This window comes from Astyanax mexicanus, chromosome 18 (genome assembly GCF_023375975.1).
Source record: "Astyanax mexicanus isolate ESR-SI-001 chromosome 18, AstMex3_surface, whole genome shotgun sequence".
Taxonomy (NCBI): domain Eukaryota; kingdom Metazoa; phylum Chordata; class Actinopteri; order Characiformes; family Acestrorhamphidae; genus Astyanax; species Astyanax mexicanus.
The window spans coordinates 15973535-15999368 of NC_064425.1; the positions used below are offsets into that span (position 1 = coordinate 15973535).

The 25834-nt window shown below is 38.8% G+C and overlaps 1 protein-coding gene across 1 annotated transcript in view; it reads right to left on the reverse strand.

Moving 5' to 3' along the window:
* Positions 1 to 432: 432 nt before the first annotated feature.
* The window catches only part of lrrc75a (leucine rich repeat containing 75A), a 44052-nt gene continuing 18650 nt past the window's right edge, over positions 433 to 25834 (reverse strand). The window contains exon 4 of the mRNA XM_007245935.4: positions 433 to 2908. Within this exon, the coding sequence (XP_007245997.1) occupies positions 2068 to 2908 (841 nt within the window). The 3' untranslated portion in view covers positions 433 to 2067. The remainder of the gene's footprint in view (positions 2909 to 25834) is intronic.

Genomic DNA, 25834 nt, shown 5'->3' on the forward strand with positions numbered 1-25834 from the left:
CAAAACAACTGCTTGATGATAACCTAGCTACATTACTTCCCTACTGAAAATTTAATTTAACCAACAGCTTTTAACTTTTGCTGGTTGTTGATTGGTTTATCTAAGCTTTCCCCTGATGGTCAGTGCAGATAAAAAGCTGTTCATCCAGGAATAAGCATACCCTGTGCTAGTAAGCAGGCTGGTTAGGCAGTTTAGCCCTTGACCAGAACAGCAAATGATTTCCTTGGAGATTGACAGTTTAGAGTGTCCATCCGAGAGAAGAACTAAAATAAAACTAAATGTAAGAAAATGCCTTTGAAATGCTGGACTACTGCCTGTAAAGGAATGCACTGGTCACATGTTATTACAGTAGACATGCAGAGATAGCATTGCATGTAAAGATTTATTATATTATATTATATATTTTTCCCTCTTCACACCATTATCTCACAATGTCTCTCAATGGCAATGTACTGTGATCACCAGATAAGGTTAGAATAAAACACACAAACACGCAGTGTGATTTATATCCCTGCAAAATCATACAATATTTATTACATACATTCTGTAAGGGAGCAGATTTGACCTCCAGAATGACAGGGAAAGACCTGAAAATGGCTTATTCACAGCAGGAGAGCACAGTAGGAAAGATTTGCATTTAACATTTTGAGGGGTAATATAAACTAGATCATAAAATGTTAAAGGGAAATTAGCTATAAGGATTCAGATTCTGTAAAAATACATGAATTCTGTTTTCTTTAGCTTATGAACACTGGAAGCACCAGTGCATTTTAGTGAAAGCTTGAGTTGAACAAAAGTCTTGGTGCTACATAATTGTGCCAGTACTTCATGACTAAATACAGTAGATAGACCACAATGATTGGATGATTATATGAAAATATATAACAAATAAATAGCAATTGTACAGCAAATAATATGACAGAATAGACTGTGTATATAAAAAGAAGAGCAAAGCTTGGAAAGATTTAACTGCCACCATTCAGAATACTGCAATAACTGTAATATCTTTTTGTTTAAATGAACAATGTTTAGAGTTACACTCTCTCCTCCTCTTGCTCCTCCTCCTCCATCTTTGGCGCTATTCCTTCATAATGCACTGATCTTTTTTGGGGGCGGGGCATCTGTGTGAAATTTTTGGTTTCCCCTTCATCAGGGGCACTCGAGTTCAAGTGCACTCCAGTTCTGACTCTGGGGACATGCATATTCAACAGAAGCTGGACAGGCTTAGTGCTGCTGGGGAGGAGTGTGTGATGCATAGATGGAAAGAGTGTTAAAAGTGAGCGAGTTCTTATTTACACCTCCAAACATGCATGCTGGCACAGGCTCCTCTCCAGCAGGGTCAAACAGGCACATAGGTAAAGGTGTAGGGCTGTCACGATTCATTGATTCAAATTTAGTTTCTCGATGAATCAGCAGTGATTATCTTGGGAATGTGCAGGATGATAATGCGTATTTGTAAACTCATTTGTATGCATTTGCATGTAAATATAACTCAAAACCCATGCTTTGTATGCCATTCTGTAAGTCTTTTTTAAGGGCTTCTCAGTTCCAATGGAGCATTCTGGATACTTTGAAAAAAGGCTATGCATGGATTTTTTTTACTGCTTAGTCAAGTTACTTAATTAATGGCCAAAGTATTGAAGTAATGCTCTGAGATGTAATGTAAATAGTCTATAGTGACAGCCCTGTAAAGGTCCATTGCTTGGACAGTACGACTCCGGGGCAATACCTGAAAGAGAAGCATTTTAACTGCACAGGATTGTATGCTGTATATAATATCATTTTCTCTACCTCCTATATCTTGGTATACATTGTCATTTTATGCATTATATTCACAATATATCATTCTTTTAACAGTGTCTCTTCAGCGTCTCTATTTAAGCAAGGACTCCCAAACCCTTGGAATCTGTTTCCTCACTACTTGGACACACTGGCTTGTATAGAAGCGCTGATCTGTAAACAGTCCAGTAAGTAAAAGTCGCGCTGGGTCTTGTCTGTCTGCTCTTTACTTCTCCTTTTGAACAAGACAGATTTAAAGGCTGTGATTTCTAAGGAAATCAAGTGCACTCAGGTCAGGTTGCCTGTAGAACACGCCACCTGATCCACCGAAGAGTCCTTCCTCAGAGGCTCCAAGGCTGCCGAAGAGTTCTGTGATTGACTGGAGCACGACAGCTGCGAGCTCTGGCTGTGTGAATCCTCTCCTTCGGCCTTGACCGCCCTTTTCGCTTTGCCGCGACCTTGAGAGGGCCCTGCGGCAGGCCTCGACTCGTCCATGGTCCACATGCTGTCCTCTTCCATCTCGTCTTTTCCGTGCACCTCCCGGTCAAAGTCGCGCAGCTCCTCCATCATCTCTTCTATCTCCATATCTCCGTCTAGGTCGCCCTCCACTTCAGACCTAAGCTCTCCCATGCTCACCGTTCTGTTCGTGTCGTCTATGTCATCGTCGTCCCCTTCCCCATCTGTCCGCACATCTGGCTCGCTGGCCTGGCTCTCTCCGAACTCCAGGATAGTGGGCAGGTTGCCTTGCTTGGGGCAGCGCTTGCGTAAACTCACCAGGAACGGCTGGGGCAGGGAGAAGATGTCCACATTGTTGCCCAGGTCAATCCAGGTGACGCTGGGGAAACTCTCCGGATCTTTTAGCGTGTCTGTCAGCTCTTTGAGCACGGAACGCGTCAGACGGTTGCCATTAAGGGCCAAGGTCTCTAGGTGAGGCAGTGCGGCCAGCGTGGGAAGAAGCAGCAGGAAGGCCTCATCTGTCAGCTCGGTGAAGCCCAGCTCCAGGCTGGAGATGCGAGACGCATGCTGCTGCAGGTGTGAACACAGTCGCTCCATATCCTTGACCCCCAGAGGAATGCCCGATAGGTCCAATGCTCCACTGGCAGGTGGGATGGAAAGGACAGCTTTCAAACTGAGAAGAAGAGAGAGAGAAATAGAGAAATAGAGAGAGAGATTCAAAGAGTCAACAAACAAGTTTAACCACACAAAAAAAAAATAAAACGCACCAACAAACATGCAACTATGTCTCAGGCAGATATAAAAATGATTACAGATGTGGTCTCATTAGACACTGTTCTTCCCGCAAGAAACTCATTTAACTTATTTTTTCCAGAGCTGTATGAAGTTCCGTTCGATAAATATAACTTGATTCCATTCAAGTTCTTGTTTTTTGTGTGATTTGAACATATGGTATTATCTTCTTGGTCTCACAAATGAATGGTGTTGTCCTTACTTTGGCTTTTACATTCTTTTGTTTGTCTTGTCTTGTTCTTAAGGCAGGGAGGAGAATTAAATAAAGAATTTACTTGTGAGTGCACGTGAGCGCAGCAAGCGACTTTTTTTTCTTTTTATTCATGAGAGCACAGCTGTGTAAGTGAAGCACATTTTAAACCAGACACGGCTCAGTTGTGCAGTGTGTAGTGCTCTAGTGGTAATCACTGCGGCTCTTCAAACCAGCTAAAAGCAGCAAAGAAAATATAACCCTCGTTTGCAGGCGAGCTGCTGATAGTATAAAAGTGAAGCAGAATCTCTACACACTGCTGCTTTGCTGTGGTTTCTCAGGATCTGATACAGGCTGTTAATAAATCGTGTTCCATGATAGAAATCAGCTCAGCTATCTTAATTGCAATTTCCTTGGGGATCAATAAAGCTATATCTATCTATCTTTTTTAAAATGAACTGTAACTGGTAGGGCATGAACAATTGCACTTGCAACAACCCTAATTTTAAAACATCTAATTATATTTACACGGAAATGCAAAATTCGTGCCCCCACCTCCTCCAAATTACATATATTGAGTTTTTAAGTGAAAATATAATTCACTCTTTTTAATACACAGTTACTGTTCTACTCAAAACAAAGTGTCAGACTGAAATATCATTCAGATGAAGATAATGGAAACCAGGAACAATAAATCATTTAAAATGTAGACTGACATAGGGATCACTTACACATACAGAGGTTGTTTGTAACACGTATGTAACACATGTGCAATGCCAATAAAGAACCATTAATAGGTTCTTAATAGTGTTTTATGATTATCCACCTCATTTGAATATTCCTGCATATTTTGCTGTAGGGGTGGAGTGTTGACAGTTTGTCAAATAGCATCCCACACATTTTCAATCAGGGACAAGTCAGGTCACGCAGCTGGTCATCTGCATCTTCAAGGTAAGCTCTTGAGATGGCAGCAATGAAATAGTGCACTGGAGTTTGTGTTTAGAAAAGGTTGGTCCACTGGTTGCAGGTCAGGACCATATTAACATAACGGTGGGCTGTCAAAGCGCATTGGACAAAACTTCACCCCTCACCATGACAAAAACAGACACAAGAAAAAAAGCAAAACGGCAGCGGGTAATCTTAGATGACAAGTCCCATTTTTATCTTGGTGGAGATGACACCGTGGTCAGTTACAAGATGATAGGTTTGTTGTCTCATATCACACCTTCAGAAGGTTTGGTATCATGATGCGGGAGGCTCTGGTCTTTATTCCAGCCAAGCAGAAGCATAAGCCATCAGATAAGTTAAATCTGAACCCAGTGTTTTGTTACGTTTTTTTTTTTTTTTCCCAATTTACACGGCCAATTACCTAACACACTTATTAGGACTACCCCTATCACTAGTGATGCCCCAACACCAGGAGGGTGAAGACTAGCACATGCCTCCTCCAATACATGTGAAGTCAGACTCTTCTTTTCGAATTGCTGCTGATACAGTATTGCTGAGTAGCATCACAGCACACTGGGAGGAAAGCGCAGCGACTCAGTTCCGATACATCAGCTCACAGATGCCTTGTGATGTGGACATCACCCTTCTACCCACCCAGAGAGAGCAAGTCCAATTGTGCTCTCTCAGGGCTCCGGCAGCTCCGATGGCAAGCTTCATGAACAGGATTCGAACCGGCAAATCCCTGATCATAGTGGCAGTGCTTAGTCCTCTCTAGACCACTCGGAGCCCAGTGGCTTGCTAATTTGTTATAGATCCTCATGTCAGAAACAGTGGCCCCTGACATAGATTGCAGATGATAAGTACAGCAATACATGAATGTGAGTTTTGAGATAATATCACTAGATAAATGAGTCGACTATCCTTTATTATTGTGATAGTAATAATGTTATTAGTATTTAAAAAGACTTAATCAAGGGTGTAGAGATCTCTGGACTGATAGCAAGTAGGGAATAACTGAAAGCAAAGCTCACAGATGTTTATCTGCAGCAGGAGTGTAAAAACGGTGCCAGCAAGTGAAGCGCGGCTCTAGCTGCACACGTTTAGAGCTAAAAATAAGTGCAGCGGGGAACACTGACATTCCACTGAATGAGCTCACACAAAAACAGCAAGAGAAAAAGTGAAGAAATGATGAAAACAGCCACATTAATTGCCATAAAAAGGAAAACTAGAATCAAGCACAACTGTCGTTTGGCAGCAATGAAGACAATAAACAGACCATGAAGTCACGCAGGGTGGAGGGGAACTGATCTCAATTATGATCCAACATCTGAAAAATGCAGCTGAATTGTGTCTCAGTCCCATGAAGAATGTTTACCGTTGATGAGCCTCAAACCTAGAATTCTTGGAAATGCTCGGTTCACGTGTTTCCTGAAAAAGTGTGTTCCATCTTACATTTCCAGAACTCTCAAGCTGAGAGCACCTTCACGTGAAACCTCTCTAAAGACCTCAAAACACATCAAAGCAATTTAGAGAAAAGGACGATGATTTCTGATTACATACCGTGGCATTTTTAGATGTTTAAAACCCTCTTTTAGCAGGACACCTTAAAATAGACAATCTTGCAAACTGAAGCATCAGGAGTGTGAGGAGTTGGGGGGAAAACAAGGGCTTTTTGGCAGCTTTGGCTCAGATGAATCATAGCCATCTCCACACTTAACGGAACCTTCTGCAAAGCATACTCACGAGAAATGGAATTCTTCACTCCATAAGAGGTTGGAGAGAAGCCGTGGATTAGCTTCATACTTCATGGATTAGTTTTATACTCAAACGTTTCGCGCTCATATAAGTATGACTTGACCTTAAGTAAGTGTTTGACCTTACAAATCCTCCAGCCCTGTCACTGACCCAGCGAACACAATCAGCAGCACTGTGAGAGGAATGGCCGAGGCACAGCTCTATCTCACTGGCCCAAAGCCCAAATCCCACGCTCTCAATCAACCCCAAGCCAACAACTTTCCTTATCTCACAACCGGCAAACCTGACATTTGTCTCTTCCAGATGACCTCAGAAAATATTTCCTCGCTTTTCACTATTGCAGAGATTTATTCACCCATTAAGGTGTAAATATAAATTGGCATTTTGCTGTACTCTCTAAATGGGATCAGGTAATTACATAATCCATTACATATTTACATAATACAGTTGTAACGCGGGGAACAGACGGGAGGCGGATTTATATGCGGGTAAGACCAATACTTTAATAAATAACAAATAAACAAATAAACAAACAGGGGAATAACGAATATATCTATGTACATAAACAAACAACAGGGAGAAACGTAAAACAGATAATAACAAACAGGGCTAGGGATATATATACAAAGGATAAATACGTAAATATATACAAAATAAACAAAGAAACAAACAGGAAATAAACGTGAATAGAAATAACGTGAATGACAATAAACAAGAGCGAGTAAATATGAAACGTGGAGAAAGCAATAACGTGACGTGACAGACAACGGGGGAAGGTGCAAAGACCGACGGCTAAACATGGACTAAACTGTGCTATAAATAGGAACAAGAAACACTGAACACCTGGGGAAGGGGCGGAGCTACAAATTACACACACGTGATGGAAAAGTACTAGAGAAACACACTAGGAAACGGGGAAAACACAGGACAACATAGCGAGGGCGTAACAACAGTACATTAAATTATTAATAATTAGTATTTTAGTAATGTCAATTAATAATTAGTTTCAACATTCTGTCATTGTTAATTAATGTGCCCTAATTGTAAAGTGTTACCTTAATTTCTATTGTCAAACAAGCCTATTTTTGCCAGGTCTACACTATATTGCCAAAAGTATCCCCCCCCCCCCCACACACACACACACGCAAACACATTAATGCCTGATATGCTCCTCTGTACAGTAGATAGTAGAAGTAGAAGCCTATACTTTTTGCTTTGTGGTAGGATGCACAGACATCCCACCCTGCATTAGACCTATACCCCCAAACATCTCCCTAAACACCCCCAGGCCCATTCCAAAGAATGGAAAAATAGAAATAAGATTATTTTTTTGTGGGCATCAAAGAGCCCCGTAGTTAAATGTGGGAGTCTACCTTCATGGACCTAATTAAGATTTTTTTTTTTGCTAACAAAGTTTCCACCTGTTCCCAGCTTTGCTCTTATAATGAGGGATCCCACTACCGTTGTAAACTAAACAAAAAAAATAATAGTCCCAAAACATTGGTGAAAGTCAGAATCTTTGTGGATTCGGCTTAAAGAAGAAAGTTATTCTTTAGAAAAATTGTAGAATAACACCTAATGTTTATCTTTATCTTTTGACACTGTTCTGTTTACACCTGGCCCTAAATAGAGCACCTCACACAGCAATCACATTCCAGTCTGACCAATCAGAGACTTTTGACTAGTAAATGTAAAATCTTACCACATGCAGTCCAGATGCTAGCCTAGATACTAAAATAGTGTATCTATAGTGGCACTAGTCTACCATGCAACCTTTTACTCATACATTGACACTCAGGGGCAATTTAGCACAGCCAATTCATCTGCCATGTTCATTTTTAGTAGGTGAGAGGAAACTGGAGTATCCAAATATGTTTTATTCATGAGGAAATGATGCACACATCAGAATGAAATCAATTCCCTGCATCCCTTTTTCAGTGTGGAGGTCTCTGAGAGCTTCCTTTCCACCACTTGAGAAGAGAGACACGAATGATACGAAAGAGCCTTTACCTTGAGCCAGCAACCCTGGCATGTACAATAAGAGGAGAAAAGACTGTGTCTCCATACACCGCGAGTGCAGATGCCATTTTTACACTTGTTATGGTTCTGCCTGCCAGGCAGCCTCTTCACACTCCACACAAATCAAAAGTACTTCTTCGTTTCCTTCTCACTTATTCAAACAGCCATTCATTCTTCTATTATCTGTCCATCCCTGGCCTTCGCCTGCACTCGCCTTTTTTCTCTCTCGAGATCAATTATCCCCCAGGCAGCAGGTGTGTAGGTCTACACGGAGAACGCTTCCTTTTTCCTGTGCAAGCAAAGGCAGGGGGTGATGCCGGCATCTGCCTTTATGTGTGAGAGAGTGTGTGTGAGAGAGAGAGAGAGAGAGAGAGAGAGACATAGATAGAAAGAGAAAGCAAGAGACTGGGCCAAAAAAAGAGCTAGAGAGAGACAGTAGAGTTACAGTTACAGTTACACCCTTACACACTAACTCATAACATGCTTAACACTGTTAAACTACTAAAACATAACTCAGTACATGCTTTTACACCACTGACCCATAAACGTCATACTGTAACATCACACTAACAAATAAAACATAAGCCATATCTTTACACCAATTACCCATAGCACTCCATGCTGTTACACCACTGACCCATAAAACAGTATCCCATAGCACACTACACACCCACACATCTCTGACCTAGTCTATACAATTCCACTGCTTACCTATAACACATCATACAGTAACATCACTGACATAATGGGATGCAATTGGACACGTTGCTAACAAAATCTGCATAAACTGTGCATCCCAAGATGCATGGGCTGGATAATTGAAGGACACTATTTGGAACCTCTACAACTGCATGTTGGCATGTTGTGATACACATGTGCTAGACCAGGGGTATGTAATTACAAATCAAGATGGAGAAAATTTATCAGTCCAAGGTCTGGACTGTCGCCATTTTAACTTGTGTGTATATACAGTTGTGGTCAAAAGTTTACATACACTTGTAAAAAAACATAATGTTATGGCTGTCTTGAGTTTTCAATAAGTTCTACAACTCTTATTTTTCTGTGATAGAGTGATCGGAACACATACATGTTTGTCACAAAAAACAGTCATAAAATTTGGTTCTTTCATAAATTTATTATGGGTCTGCTGAAAATGTCACCAAATCTGCTGGGTCAAAAATATACATACAGCAACAAAATTTGTCAATTTTGGTGATGTAGCGAGTTGTGTCAATCAAATTAGCTTCATGTCATGGCCTCTTCACTTCTTGTAAGTGATTCTGATTGACTACAGCTGTTGACTTCTCATGAGCCCATTTAAATAGGGCTCATTTGACCCAGTGATTAGACTCAGCTACAAAAGCTACAATGGGAAAGTCAAAGGAACTCAGTGTGGATCTGAAAAAGCGAATTATTGACTTGAACAAGTCAGGGAAGTCACTTGGCGCCATTTCAAAGCAGCTACAGGTCCCAAGAGCAACTGTGCAGACAATTATACGCAAGTATAAAGTGCATGGAACAGTTGTGTCACTGCCACGATCAGGAAGAAAACGCAAGCTATCACATGCTGCCGAGAGGAGATTGGTCAGGATGGTCAAGAGTCAACCAAGAATCACCAAGAAGCAGGTCTGCAAGGATTTGGAAGCTGATGGAACACAGGTGTCAGTCTCCACAGTCAAGCGTGTTTTACATCGCCATGGACTGAGAGGCTGCCGTGCAAGAAAGAAGCCCTTGCTCCAGAAAAGGCACCTTAAGACTCGGCTGAAGTTTGCTGCTGATCACATGGACAAAGATAAAACCTTCTGGAGGAAAGTTCTCTGGTCAGACGAAACAAAAATTGAGCTGTTTGGCCACAACACCCAGCAATATGTTTGGAGGAGAAAAGGTGAGGCCTTTAATCCCAGGAACACCATGCCTACTGTCAAGCATGGTGGTGGTAGTATTATGCTCTGGGGATGTTTTGCTGCCAGTGGAACTGGTTCTTTGCAGAAAGTAAATGGGATAATGAAGAAGGAGGATTACCTCCAAATTCTGCAGGAAAACTTAAAACCATCAGCCCGAAGGTTGGGTCTTGGGCGCAGTTGGGTGTTCCAACAAGACAATGACCCAAAACACACATCAAAAGTGGTAAAGGAATGGCTAAACCAGGCTAGAATTAAGGTTTTAGAATGGCCTTCCCAAAGTCCTGACTTAAACCCCATTGAGAACATGTGGACAGTGCTAAAGAAACGGGTTCATGCAAGAAAACCATCACATTTAGCTGAACTGCACCAATTCTGTCAAGAAGAGTGGTCAAACATTCGACCTGAAGCTTGCCAGGAGCTTGTGGATGGCTACCAAAAGTGCCTAGTTGCCGTGAAAATGGCCAAGGGACATGTAACCAAATACTAATGTTGCTGTATGTATATTTTTGACCCAGCAGATTTGGTGACATTTTCAGCAGACCCATAATAAATTTATGAAAGAACCAAATTTTATGACTGTTTTTTGTGACAAACATGTATGTGTTCCGATCACTCTATCACAGAAAAATAAGAGTTGTAGAACTTATTGAAAACTCAAGACAGCCATAACATTATGTTTTTTTACAAGTGTATGTAAACTTTTGACCACAACTGTATATATATATATATATATATATATATATATATATATATATATATAAACATCTGACTAGGGGTGGGCGATATGGCTCTAAAATAATATCACGATATTTCATGGTATTTTCACGATAACGATTTTTTTACTGATATGACAAAACACTGAATTAGAAAAAATATTTTGAATTGTATTGCTGCATGCAATATGATATGGCTAACTGAGATATTAAAAAAAAATAATTTTATCAGATTTGTAACAGAATGCACTCCATATATCTCCATATATCCAGGATTAAAGTAAAATAAATGATACTGGACAGATATAATCTGTCTCTAGTAGATATATAATGGTTTTTTTTGCAAAAAAACGCAAAAAAGTAGAATCCTGATGTGATAATTAGGTAATTAAGGGTGGGTGATATGGCACGATATTTCAGGGTACAATATTGTTCACGTTATTCTAAATTTTTTGGGATATTATCACGAACGATACGATATGGCACACCCCTACATATGACCCATGAGGTTGTTTGAACTATGATGGAAAAATAATAATAAAATGCCTCTCTAGCTAGATTTTGTGTACATTCCTCCTCTGTCCATGCTCGGCGTGTCTTTAGTTTCCGCCCGTTCTCGTTTTTCCACCAGTTCTCGGGCTTCCCATCTCTTTATTAAGGCGTTTTTCCCGGCCACGTCCCAATCCACTACCTTGGGCAGCGGTCTGCACAGATCTGATTGGCAGAGGAGTGTGTTTGGTGATCTTACAGCACACGTGATTGGTCTGTAAAGACAATAAACGTTCTGCCGCTTTAAATGAATGCTGTCAGAATTAAATCCTTCTTAGTAGTTTATCGGTTTGGACAACGTCTGGGTCCGGACCCGGACCGCAGTCCACCTATTAGTGACCCCTTTGCTAGACACTTCTTCTGTATGTGTAGCTCAATAAATATGACCAAATATGAGTCTAGTTTTTTTTTCATCATTTATTGTTCCTGGTAACCTTTATCTTCCTTCCAAAGAGCATCACAATCTGACAAGTGTCCTGAAATAGACTCTTTAAGTTAATAAGTTAAGGTTTTATCTTTCTTCTATGAAGTTTCTTTGGAGATACATGTTTTTCATTGGAAAGTGATGATATACTTTGGGGTTGATGGCTTCATGCTACCTCCCTGAAATGAGTTTTTGCAGTGTGGGATGTGTGGGGTAATCTCACCGTCAGTGTGTGATGGCTAAACCAATGTGATAAGCTGATCTTGAAAAAGATTAAAACAAAAAAAATGTATAATTATGCCATATTTTATATTTTCATTTAAATCATTTTAATGTACCACCTGTTTAATTAGTTATATGCAGCATTTTGTTTTATGAAACAGTGAGTTTTCTGATGGTAATCTGCCTTTCAGGTGGAAACAATCTGAGCTGAATTGGAAATCGTCTCTCTTAGTAAGTCCGTGATTAGTACATCGTGTGTAAATTAGTGAGCTGATTGGATGATCACCTCAGCAGTCCAGCTGCTCCACTAGCAGAACTAATTTTTAAAAGTCTATGCATGGACAAACAAACACAGATGGTGTAACATTTATTGCCAATATGTCTTTCTTTCTCTTTCTCTTCTTTATTTTATATCCATGAGGGGATGCTGAATTGCACTCCAAACCTTTTCTGTGTGTCTCTCTAGCCTGGCTACCTTTCTACAGGTAAACAGAGCAGCTCTTATTCACGTACACCAACACATATTTAATCATGTTTGTTTACTCAAGCCCCATCCTCACACCTTTATTGCTTATATCAGACTATGGCAGCAGAGAGACCCTCTCTCTTTCCCTTTTGCTTTCCCTCTCTCATGTTCTCTCTCTCTATCTTGTTTTGTTCCATCTTTTTTCTCACTCTCTCTCTAATTTTCTTTCAAGTATTTCTCTCAGTTGAGTTCAAGGAAGCTTTATGAAGACATTATAATAATGTTGTATTGTGTACAACAATTGGAATGTCCTACAACAACAATAAAGAAGAGATAACTAAAGGAAAAGCATCTCTACAGCATGACACTATTACCCCTATTCTTACCTATTGGAATGGCGCATATTTAGAGACAGACTGTGTTAGGTGTGAACCATGCCTTTTTTTTTGGATTCTGGCCATAAGACTTTATTTTTGTTTAATCTGTCCCACATTTTAGTTGGTTCATTGTTACGGATGCTCTCTGGAAAACTCAAAACATGTTTTGATGTTTTGTTCTTCTTTTTTCACTGTAAACCCAGAAGTAGTTTGAACTCAAATAAATTAAGTCTGTTTTACATAAAAATGGAGATTTCTAAACAATACTCAACTATTTTGAGTTAGATGAACATTTGTGGGCACATATACTCTTAAACTGAGATCTTTGAGTTAAACCAACTTATAATAACTGAGTTTAGTCTGTTGTCATTGGCAGCCTCTTTTCCATTGGCTTCTGTCACAATCGATTTGCATACTGGGTGTGTTCCCTAGTTTGTAGCACTCACCATCAGTGTGTAGTGATTCCTCCCAGGCTAGGTTAGGTAAACTTGTAGATCACCTATTATAATAAAATGCTTGGTCTTTGTGTTGTAGGTTGTAGAATAAGCATAATTTACTGATCTGCAGTAACTCTGTGTTCTCACTGTGCTCTCAGTACTTTTAATTCTTTACTGTTTTCTTTCATCTACTTTTCTATGAGTATTAAAAAAAATAGTTGAATGAAACCAGAAAGAAGACTAAATACAAGTTCAGGAAAATATTAATTTTAAATATATATGTATATGTATTTGTTAAGTTTACTGTACTTAAAAATTATATCACAGGAACTAAAAATGTATTAGGTAATCGGTTACAACAAAAGTTTTGATTATAGTCAACTTATCGGGTTTTACACACTTAAAAAAAACAACTTGCATTTACAGGCTATTTAAAGTAGAAACAACTCAAGTAAACTGTGTAGATTTAACTATGATTTGAGTACACTTAAATAGCAAGCATAAAGTGAACTTAACTTGAAAATAACAGTTATAATTGCTTAACTTTTTCAAGGCAACCGGTTTCATCATTTTTTGTGTGATAAGTAAGATCAACTTATCACATTTTACAGTGTACAGGGATGAACACTTTGGCAAGGCTTTGTACTTTATTACAGTTTTGTGCACTTTTTATAAATATCAATGTGTCATACAGCTCTGTAAACAAAATAAGCAAGTAGCAAAGGCGTTCCCAGTAGCATTAGCTCTATTACAAAACTATTACTATTACAAAGTAGCACATTTCAAACAGCAAACAGCAGCAGCGTCTGTTGATTAAACACATTTGATTCACGGGAAATAAATGTACATTTAAATATTCTCCTCTACTTTTTTTCTCTACACTCTCTGTAAAGAGTATTTCATTTGTTTTGCCATTAATTAACATCAGGAGAGGCTTATTTTTACTACATTGAGGGATAAACAGTGTTAGGTTTGAACCATACCTATTGTTTAGGATTCTGGCCATAAGACTTTATTTTTGTCTCATCTGTCCCACATTTTAGCTGGTTCATTCTTACTGATGCTCTCTGGAAAACTCAGAACATGTTTTGATGTTTTGTTCTTCTTTTTTTCCTACAGGGATGAACACTTTGGCAAGGCTTTGTACTTTATTACACTTTTTGTGCACTTTTAAGAAATATCACAGTGTCACACAGCTCTATAAACAAAATAAGCCAGTAGCAAAGGAGTTCCCAGTAGCATTAGCGCCATTACAAAACTAAAGTAGTACATTTAATGTACATTTAAATATTCTCCTCTACTTATTTTTCTCTACACTCTCTGTAAAGAGCATTTGATTTGTTTTGCCATTAATTAACATCAGGAGAGGCTTATTATTACTGGGTCGCTGGAGTTTAAGGAACCCCTTTGTGCCGAGGCCTTATAAAATCGCATTAAGCCGAGCAGTCAGACAAACAGCCTTAATCAAACGCACTAAAGCAAAAAGCTGCCAGAACGAAAAGGGCTTGACTGTCAAACAGGATGTCTCATTCAGTGCTGCTCTGAAATAGATGGGCAGTGCTGCCAGAGTCAGCGTGAGTGGGAATGACAGCGAAAAAAGCAAGAAGCAGGAGGCCAGGAATGAATATTAATGCAGCCACTTCATCTGCATATCATATTCTGATTATATTCCCCAGCGATGCTGCTACAGAGGAAACAGCAGCGAAGATGAGGAGCAGAGGAGGAGCAGGAGTGTTCGAAACAAGAAAAAAGTGATTCGAATAAAGTTAAGAACCGACAGAGAGCATGAAAACATATGGGGAGCCGAATACAAGAGCAAAGAGCAAAGAGCAGATCATATGAGAAGAAGTGCTGAAGCTTGAGTTCAGAATGAAAATTAAGATATAAATACAGGAACTACATAACTTGGAGAAGGTTAGATGAGGCAAAAAGAAGGGAGCAAGACCAGGCAGATGGCTGAGAGATGACGACATCATTTCTCAACAGCAAACAACCCAGATACACCCTCTATAGCTGCATGGTAATAGTTACAAACTCACTTACGCACATGCACACACACTCATACTCCTTCACTATTTTAAAAATAAATATATAGCATAATTATAAAGATATATTATTAAAAGTAAGAGTGTCACTTTGGTCAGGGAGAAAATGTTCAGATGTTGTTTTACAAACCTATTTGCAACATTCTTTTTTTGACTATGAAGGTTTTCCTTTTACAGACGGTTTAATCCACAGCTGGATTAAGGCATAGAGACGGCTCATAGATGTCTAGCGTTACCAAGACTTGCCTATCTTTTAACATTGTAAAATAACATAATTATTATAGTTTTACAGGATAGTGTTGCCTACTGTCAACTCTGAGCTATCTCAATGTTAGTTCAACAAGTCAGCTAGCTAAAGAGACTGTGGTCATGTCTGGTTGAGAGAGTTAGCTCATAGCCTAGCATCCACCTAGTACATAAAATGAACATGGCTGTTTTTATCTATAAACTACAGACAACATTTCTCCCAACTTCCAAATAACAAAATATTGTCATTTAGAGCATTTATTTGCAGAAAACTAGAAATATCTGAAATAACAAAAAGAATGCAGCATTTTTAAGAGTTTAGAAATCATTATTTTGTGGAATAACCCTGGATTTTAATCACAGGTTATATGCATCTTGGCATGTTCTCGTCCACCAGTCTTACACACTGCTTTTGGATAAATTTAAGCAGTTCAGTTTGGTTTGATGGCTTGTGATAATCCATCTTCCTCTTGATTATATTCCAGAGGTTTTTAATTTGGTAAAATCAAAGAAACTCTTTTTAAGGGGTCTCTTATTTTTTTCAAGAGCTGTATCTGGAAACTTTAATTCACAGATAACCGAAAGTCTGTCTGCCTGCCTGCACTGAGGCTCGAGTCGTTCCTCCCCAGTTCTTGACAGCTCAGTGCTGGTTATTATGAGCTATTAGAATCTGCAGGCTGTACTGAACTCGGTGTCTAGCACTGCAGAGCTGAGCAGAGCAGAGCAGACAGATGCTGTGTCTCCAACAGTTCGGTCCAGACAAAACATCCAAGTGTCAACACCACCACCTGCTGCAATTTAAATCTATTCTTCTGTGTGTTGTTCAGAATAAGATATAGTAGATGGTACAACCCCAATAAAAAAAAACTGTAACAGTATGGAATAATTTCAGACAGTATAAACCAAATATACTGCATGTTTTACCTGATCAGACTTATTTTATTTGTTAATATACATTCATTCCTGCATTTCAGACCTGCAAACCGTTCCAAAAAAGCTGGGATGGTGTAATGTTCTGGTTCTTTCCCACAATACTTCAGTACCTAAGATGTTTTGGCAGCAAGGTCACAAAGTCATTCATTTTTTCAAGTTTTATTTTGTTCTATTATTTCTGTGAACACATCTTCAGATGTGTGCAAACGTATGAGGACATTGTTGTCATACCGTTCAACTCAAAATTCTCCTCATATTTTCTGCGTAGGACAGATCAGCACTGCAGGTGGGCCAATCCATAAGCTGTACCCTCTTCTTTCACAGCCATGTCTTTGCAATGTGGGCAGCATGTGGATTTGCATTGTCTTTTTGAAAAATACATTGGCATTCCTGAAAAGATGCAACCTAGAAATCAGTATATGTTGCTCTAAGATTTCACCATACTTTACACCATACTGCGTTAAAGGTTCCAATCCAATTTTTCTTGTTTTTTGTGAAATACAATAGGTCTCTCCGAGTTGTATATGCATTCTGCATATGAAACCGTTCTTCAACCTCCACTGTCTTCAGTAGCTAAGAAGAGAAAAGCCTCTGAAAAACGCTCTGTTTTCCTAGCTAGTTAGTGTTAGGTATCTTGTGTAAGTAACCATAAGTTTAAATCGGATCTCCAGTGGATTTTCGTATTTTACCGTGTCTAATCTGTATCTCTGAAAACATTTTGTCATTTGAGTTTTAAAGCTGTAAAATTAACTGTGGGGGGAAGGCAGGTAGGCTTCTCTGCTGCAGTGCTGTTAGCCAATCAGAGGAGATATGTTTGCATGTATGAATATTCATGAGCAAGAACCCAGTCTTTCTTTAGAGACCACTTATTCAGTGAACTAAAGTAGTGCTAAATAGAAACACCTGAGCACTTCTTTTCACAAAAAATGGCTCACATGGCATGCATACTTGAATTGTATAATAATGTGCACTGTACAGAAAAAATGCAAATCTCTTCTAGTCTGAAAAATGTCCTCATGCATCTGAGATAGATAGATAGATAGATAGATAGATAGATAGATAGATAGATAGATAGATAGATAGATAGATACTTTATTGATCCCCGGGGGGAAATTCTTGTTGACAAGTTGGAGATCCCCTGCTCATCCTTGCTCCTCAAAGGCTTACCATGATAACACTTACCAGTTGACATCACTTGTTTAAAATTATATCTCATTTTTTACCTCATTACTAGACCTAAATTGCACCTGTCTCTTCTTTTTTGAATATGTTGGCAGCCCGAAATGCAGAAATGAAGTTGACCAGACAATAATAATAACACTAGGATTCATACTTTTTGTAAGGAAATCAAATAAAAATGAATTATAAGAAACACTGCATTCTTTTAAAGTGGCATTTCCCATATTGTCTCGTTTTGTAGATTCTCAGAGTAAAAGAGCACAGATCTGTGACTGTCAGTAATCCAACAATTATTTAGAGATGATTTGTGTTTTTTATTTTTATTTTACATTAGTATTCCTACCCTAATATGAAATAATTGTAGATACTATGAATATAAATATTTGATCTAAACATCTCATCTATATTTTGGTCTAATGTAATGCACAGAAATCTGAATAAAATCTGAGCAACAGAATATTGCGAACAACAGCACCAAAACATAAGCATGGATCGTAATGAATGTACAGTGCAGGCGTAAGTGATTTTGTAATAAGGCTTAATGTCTCTTAATTCTCCATTACAAGCCATTTTGGAAGGGAAAATGGAGCATGTCTGTGGCATAGTCCTGACCCTGATCAGGTGGACGGAGGAAGGCAGGTGGTAGGGGGCACGTTCACACCGAGCAGTCGGGAGAGGAGCCCTGCGCTGGAGTGGATCATTAGCTCAGGATAATGTCCTCTTCTAATGAAACACTGGTAGAAAAGACTAAGGCCACTGAGTCATCGCTGGAGAAAATGGAGCAAGAGAACTGTTAGATCTGAACTAACGACTGTTTCTATTTCAGATTTTGGGTGGGTGTGGGTCTGCAGGCTATCTTGGATATTATAGGATATTTAAATGCAATAATGACATTCATTTACTTAAAGCTATACACGTATTTATAGCTATAAAGAATAATACAGAAATTATGATGTTGAATATTTTGATGACTAAATGAGTCACTCCCATTAAAATGACATCTGCTGGTTCTTTGGGTCAGGGCTATTCTAAATAGTAGTAATTTCTGCACTGAATTACACTTGGCTCAACTCAGCACATTTTGATATAATTTAAATCTTTTACAACGTGTCAAAATGTCAAGAGTGAAATAGTCTAAAATGACTTTCACTAAAAGTTTAACGAAAATATGAACTGTCAGAAGTCATGGGATAGCAGTACATAAGTTGATTATGAAGTGCTACCTCAGGTTACAGCTTGATATTACCCACACCTGTATAAGTTGTGAGGTGTTATCTTGTAAGTGAGGTTGAACACTGGTCAGCTACTCATGGCAAGGCATGTGCAACATTCATCATTCCTTGATCCACAGTGTTGTGTGTCCTGGAAACATGTCAAAAGCCCTATCAGGACAGGTTTAGTTTCTCAGGGGGACGTCTGTGAAAAATATTTTTACACTTTGACTTAGCAATAAAACTCCTGCATCTGGACTGCAATTGAAAAAACAATTGAGGAGGATCATTAAGTTTTTTAGTTTTCTCGGTTACATGTCATTGAGTTCAGTAGCTCCTCCATTTCCACTCGCTGTTGTGTTTATGTGGGTCTCCATGGAAACGCACACCTAAAGTGTAATTACAGTGCGTGGCAGTGGACAAAACGCTATTTTTTTTTAACGCAAGGTGATGAAACTCTAAAATTACCGGAGGACCACTGAGTTTATTAAAAAAAAATCAGTAGATAATTCAGCCTGTCATTTTCTCAGAGGATGTACATATACATGGTCGTTCCGGACGGGAATAAAATCACAGAGAACTTCCCATAAAATAGAAAAGTACCCCAGGACCCCCTAAGAAACTAATCCCATCTGGATAGGGCTATAGAAAGCATTACCACACACAGTGGACAGTGCAGTGGGTGGAAATGATATTGACCAGCAGTGTCTGGTTAGAACTGACTGCACAAACATGTATCAGGAATCACATCTGCATACAATGCAGTAGGCCCCACATGCACATCCCACAGGCCAGTGTAGGATTATTTAGCATTCATCTGCCATGGCAAAAGTCATGGGACACAATAATAAGTTCCTGTCCCACGACCCATGAGTAATAATAGTAGCAATGTTACATATGGATCTCTGCAAAAAGAATTTGATTTAAAAAGTATTTGATAGGTTTTATCCGTGCATATTTGCTGATAATGTTTTTTTTCAGACAAACATTGAATATAATAATAAAATCTAAAATAATCTGAATAAAGACAAAGTACAATTTTAGATAATTGATGAAAAAGTCTACTAAAGAGTATTTAAAGAGTAATTAGGTACTCAATCAACTAATCAATCAAATGTTCATTAACTGGCAGCCCTGAGCAGTCTAAACAGCAAATAAATAAAACCTTCCCAGAAGTGTGGTGGAAGTTAAAAGCTCTCAACTAGCAACATAGCCAACAATTATAAGATATTCAGGTACCACTTTAAAATAAGACTCCTTTATAAAGGGTTTATAAATAGTTTATAAATGAGTTAGGTGCAATTAATTAGGTCATAAACCATTAATAAGCAGTTACAACACATAAATAGAAAGAACAACAGTGACAATTACTTTAACATATGTAATAAAATAACATAAAAAGTCACTTTAGTCATTTAATATGTTATTATAGTTAAATGAATAAAGTTATTCACAGAAATGTTAATTATTACTGATGAAAAAGACAAAGTAAGATTAGCATCTAGTAAGATCTAAGGTTAAACATTATAAATGAATGTGGACTCACTACTTGGTACACGAAAGGCCACTGTTGCCCTTTCTATGTATGTGTTGTAATTGTTTATTAATGGTTTATAACCCAATTAATAAACATTGATAAACTCCTTTATAAACTATTTATAAATCCTTTACAAAGGAGCTTTATTATAAAGTGGAACCGATATTCTGTAACAGGGAGAAAATGAGTAAATTGGTTTAAAAAGAGTTACGTAGCAAAAACAAAGAAGAGTCATATCCTTGTTATATGAGATCCTTGAGATTCTACCCAAACAAAACACACGACAAATGAGGAGATAGACAAAGCCACTTCTAAGGCTCTAGGATTCCAGCAAGTATCACTGTCTCCAAAAAGAGACAACCTACAGCAGTGGCACATCTTCACTAAGGTGGTCAGCCTTCCAAAATTCTTTCAGAAGCACAAAAAAAAAAAAAAAAAAAATGTATTTCAAAAAATGGAAAGAACTGCAGGCCTGGCTGACCCCAGATAAAGTCAAACGGTCATTAGAAATGAGAGGTGAGTATATCGGACCATAGCCTGAATGTTTACCAGGTTAAAACAAGATACGTGGGACGAACTGCTAACTGCTAGCCCTGGCTTAAAGGAACAATCAGGGTTGCACAGTGTGGTGCTGTCGGGCAGCATTTTACCCACACTAAGCACTGCTAAGCTAATCGCGCTGTTAAAAATATTGGAAGTCTAAGCTTACTGTAATTAAACGCTGTTTAAAATGCTTTACCCACCAATATAAACAGTTTTCAGGTCAGAAAACTTAAGAATTACAGTTTTGTTTACTAAGGCACTTCCTCCAGCTTCCCCATTAGAAAGGAAACATGGCGACACCCTTGTTCCTTACTATTGTCGCTTAAAATGCGCCTTATAATCTGGTCTATTTTCATGAAAATAGACCAGAAAATAGACGTTCATTGATTTAGTGCACCTTATATTCCGTAAAATACGTCTTTTAGTATTGCAACACATAAAATACTGAATTGAACCCCTGTATTGTGGTAAATATTGTATTGCCATCTTCCTGCCGGTACACAGCCCTAGCTCTGAGAGCTTTCGGCTAGTTCAGTTTGTCCTGGTGTGAAATGTTCTTTGAACTCGATCTATTTGGCTAAACGACAAGCACAGCTGAAATGTGAAGAGGTTGTCTGACTAATCAGCCCTTTTGAATCTCATCAGCTGCAGCCTCGTCTGCAACAATAGCCCACATGGCTGTGAGCGATCAAGCAAACAAACAAACAAACAAACAGAGAGCCAAATACCAAAATATAAAAAAAAAAACCTGAGCACTGAATCTGAGACGACCAGTGTTCCTGCATCTTCCCACACAACGGATTAAATCCAAGCCCACTGGAAAGAAGGGGGTAAGAACAGATATCTAATTTGGTCAATGTGGGATGCCTGTCCTTACGTTATACCTCCATACTACAGTAGCAACAACAACTGCAGCAGCAGCAGGCCATGAAGAGACTGAGATAAGTCCAAATAGCTAGAGCTCTGCAAGGCTTTTATCCCTCCATTCCTCTGCCCAGGCCTGGGGAGCAGTGCAGAAATCAGCACACAGAGCAGAAAGCTCAGAAGACTCCCTAGAGCCTCCACAGCACAGGCTATAAACATAGACCCATCTATTCCCCACTCCCACTACACACGCACTGATGCAGTAGCTCCCAGCCTTTTTCTTTTTTCGCCTTTAAGCTCTTCCACAAGCTCAGGGGCCACAGATACTGTGGTGGCATTTGCCTCCATACATTCATAAAAATATGGCCACTGCACAAAAAGACCACTATTGACTGGAGTGTGAAGAAATTTCTTTTGAAATATAAATGGCGCACTAATGTGTAAAACTGTATTTTTCATTGGAGCAGTTGAATTTGAGCTCCAATGTAAAGCAGAAACCTTTCCTGAAACTCGGCATGTGGCGCTAAACCCATAGTATCAGAAGAGACAGTACTGCCTTTTCTAATAGTAAAAAAAAAGGTAAGGCTAAATGCTAATTGACCACAGTCTCTTTAGCAGGACCCTAGAAGAAGACATTATGCTAAGAAGACATGCCTCTACGACACACATGAAGACACTGTACCCAGTTGACAGACTTGGAGAGGGGGCACATTACTGGACTGAGAGAAGCAGGATGGTCATTTCAAAGATTTGCCTGGCATCTAGGGCTTGCATCAACCAGCCACCATCTCCTCTGTTTTCAGTGGAAACACCAGGTTGGTTTGATTTATGGAGGTTTTATTGTAAGTGCTTCACTCATGCCTTTGCTGTGGAGCAACACACTGCTCCAACTGTTGGTGGGATGATTTGGGAGCCATCGCATACAACAGTCAGTGTACTTCCACGAACTGGGCTCGTCCGGGATTTGAAACCGGGACCTCTCGCACCCGAAGCGAGAATCATACCCCTAGACCAACAATTCACTCTGTGGTCAGTACTGAGCACTGGGAAACTGGGGCTTGTGTAAAGTATGGGATGTCAAAAATACAGGGAAATCTAATGGGAAAAAGTGGTAATTCAGAGAAATAAATCGCATACAACAGTCAGTCACCCCCAGTAGTCATACGAGGGATAGTATTACTATCAGCCTTAAAGGCAGTTTATGATTCTGCATCTCTGAGGTTACGAGTAGCGTTTGCGTAGGCTACGATGTAGGTTCAACCAGGAAGTATACACCGGCCTTAAGCGATATGTGGCCACATATATTTCCTCTAATCACAAGACTTATTCAGCAGGATAATATTCGCCCACACACAGCAAGAGTTTTCCAGAAATGTATTTTTATAGGAACAACTAAGATGCTAAAGTGTGAATCTACAGGTCTAGCTGCAACATCTGTGGGCAAATATGTCACAGGATGCCATAAGGAACCTGTCTGCCCCACTGACCAATTTTATCTTATCTTGTATCCAGACTAAAGGCAACCCAACATAGAAGTAAAGCCATTTAAACATTATACACAGTTCTGGAAAAAAATAATCGACCACTTAAAAATGATGAGTTTCTTTGTTTTTACCAAATTTAAAACCTCTAGAATGTAATCAAGAGGAAGATGGATGATCACAAGCCATCAAACCAAACTGAACTGCCTGAATTTTTGCAACAGGAGTGGCATAAAGTTATCCAAAAGCAGTGTGTAAGACTGGTGGAGGAGAACTTTGCAAGATGCATAAAAACTGTGATTAAAAAACAGGGTTATTTCACCAAATATTGATTTCAGAACTCTTAAAACTTTATGAATATTAACTTGTTTTCTTTGCATTATTTGAGGTCTAAAAGCTCTGTATCTTTTTTGTTATTTCAGCCATTTCTTATTTTCTGCTAATAAATGCTCTAAATGACAATTATTTATTTGGAATTTAGGAGAAATGCTGTCTGTAGTTCATAGAATAAAACAGCAATGTTCATTTTACTCAAACATTTACCTATAAATAGCAAAATCAGAGAAACTGATTCAGAAACTAAAGTGGTCTTTTATTTTTTCCAGAGCTGTATACATAATACACACTTATATCATAATATTATGAAATTATTGACCTATGCAGGGCTCCTATATATAAAAAAGTGGAGATCAAAAAATGTACAGTATTGTTATACGGTTATACACCCATTGTTTAATTAGGATTAATTATATTAACACACAAACCACATACAAATAAACATACAGACACAGACACACAGATTGTGTTATGATCTAACAGTGCTGTGTGGTGACACAAAGGCATCCAGCCTGCTTGGATTTGGTGCTGGAGATTATCATTCTTCATTCACTCACTAAATGTGCTGAGTAAATAGTGCTGTTCCTCATCCATGAAGAGGTAAAGCTAAGAGTGTCTGAGACAGCAGAGCAGTCTGTGAGGAGTGAGTGAATTGTGTACCACACAATATTCACAATATTCTAATATACAAATACACAATAATGTCTCTGTAACACCATTGTGAATCTCTGGAGTCCTCACAGTGTGGTTCCAGGCCCAAAGCCCAGTTTGAGAGCACATTTGAGGTCATGTTTTTCAATCTGTTATTACTCTCTTGGCGCTGACAAATCAGGGTTCAGATAAACAGCGGGCAGACTGATGACTTATTTGGGCAGCCTGCTGCAAGAAGCCAGGGAGCGTTTTATTTTTATTCCCACTAATCACTTTAATTAATGAACGAAGCCTTGTGCTCACGGGCTGCCGTCCCTCTCTGCTGAACAGATCAGAAGCTAAGCCAGTTATTTCAATAATGCGCGTTCATATTAAAGTGGAACTTGAGAGGAAATGTTTATTGAGGAGGGGGAGCAGACCTGAACGTCACTAAGTGCTCAGTGGATGATGGGGGAGGTTGTTTTGTTCTCTTTCTTTTAAGGAGTTGGCAGATAACATAATAGGTTATTGAAGGGGAATGGAATAGATAAGAAGGAGATAAGAGATAGAGATAGAGATAGATAGAGAGAGAGAGAGAGGGAGAGAGAGAGAGAGAGAGAGAGAGAAGAAAGGGGAAGGTAGAACAAAAGTACAGCAGAGATAATAGGAAACAAAATGGATAAGCACCTTGAGCTCCACTGTATATAGTTATGAATGGGGATTTACTGGCTCTTTTTCTAAAGCATTTATATTGCATTATGTTGTTTATTCTGAAAATAATTTTTAAGATAAATAAGCTTTTATCTTGAGATACAAAATGCACAACAATACAGAAGCCCTGCACGATGATGCATTAACAAAATCAGTATTGGGGACTAGGGGTATGCCATATCGTAACGAACGCAATAATATCAGCATCTTTTTTTGAATATTGTGAACAATATTATACCCTAAAATATTGTGCCATATCACTCCTAATTATCACCCCTAATTATCACATCAGGTACTACTTTTTTTGCTGTTTTTAGCAAAAGAAAAATTCACACTGTTCTCATTTCCTATTATAAATCTACTAGAGACAGATTATATCTGTCCAGTATTATTCATTTTACTTTAATCCTGGATATATGGAGATATTTAGAGTGCATTTTTAGTATCATCACATTCTGGATCATTTACTTTTGTTACAAATCTGATAAAATTATTGTATTATTCTTGAAATATTTTTTTTTTCAATTCAGTGTTTTGTTATGTCGCCAGGAGTATCGTTTTTGCAGGAAGTATTGTGATATTATTTTAGGGCCATATCGCCCCTGTTGGGGACTGACCTATCCTACTAAAATATGATTGGCAATCGGTATCAGCTGCAAAACAATGATTTACACACATTTAGACAACATGATCAGTCCAGCTTTAGCCTTCTGTCATCAAGTCATTGGCTCACATCCTAAAACACTAATCTTCAGTCTGTCACGGCACCAAAAATATGTTTTTGTGCGTGCCTTAGTGCAAATGCTTTGTTTAGCTGGTAAATATGGGCCACTTTATTATTACTTTCACAGAACTTTCCCAGAACTTGTGTTAAATAGAGCAATGCCAGTTACTGACACTTTTATTTGGTATGTTTATTTGTCAGTTACAGTGTGTACCCACAGTCGACAAGTGTGTATTTGACCTGTGCTTGGTCCTTTAGGCAAGGATGAAGTCGGCGATAACAGCCTGCCAACAGATCTGTTCGGGCACATCATCATCAAGATTGCAGGGATTGTGCATCAAATAATAAATATATTGTTATAAA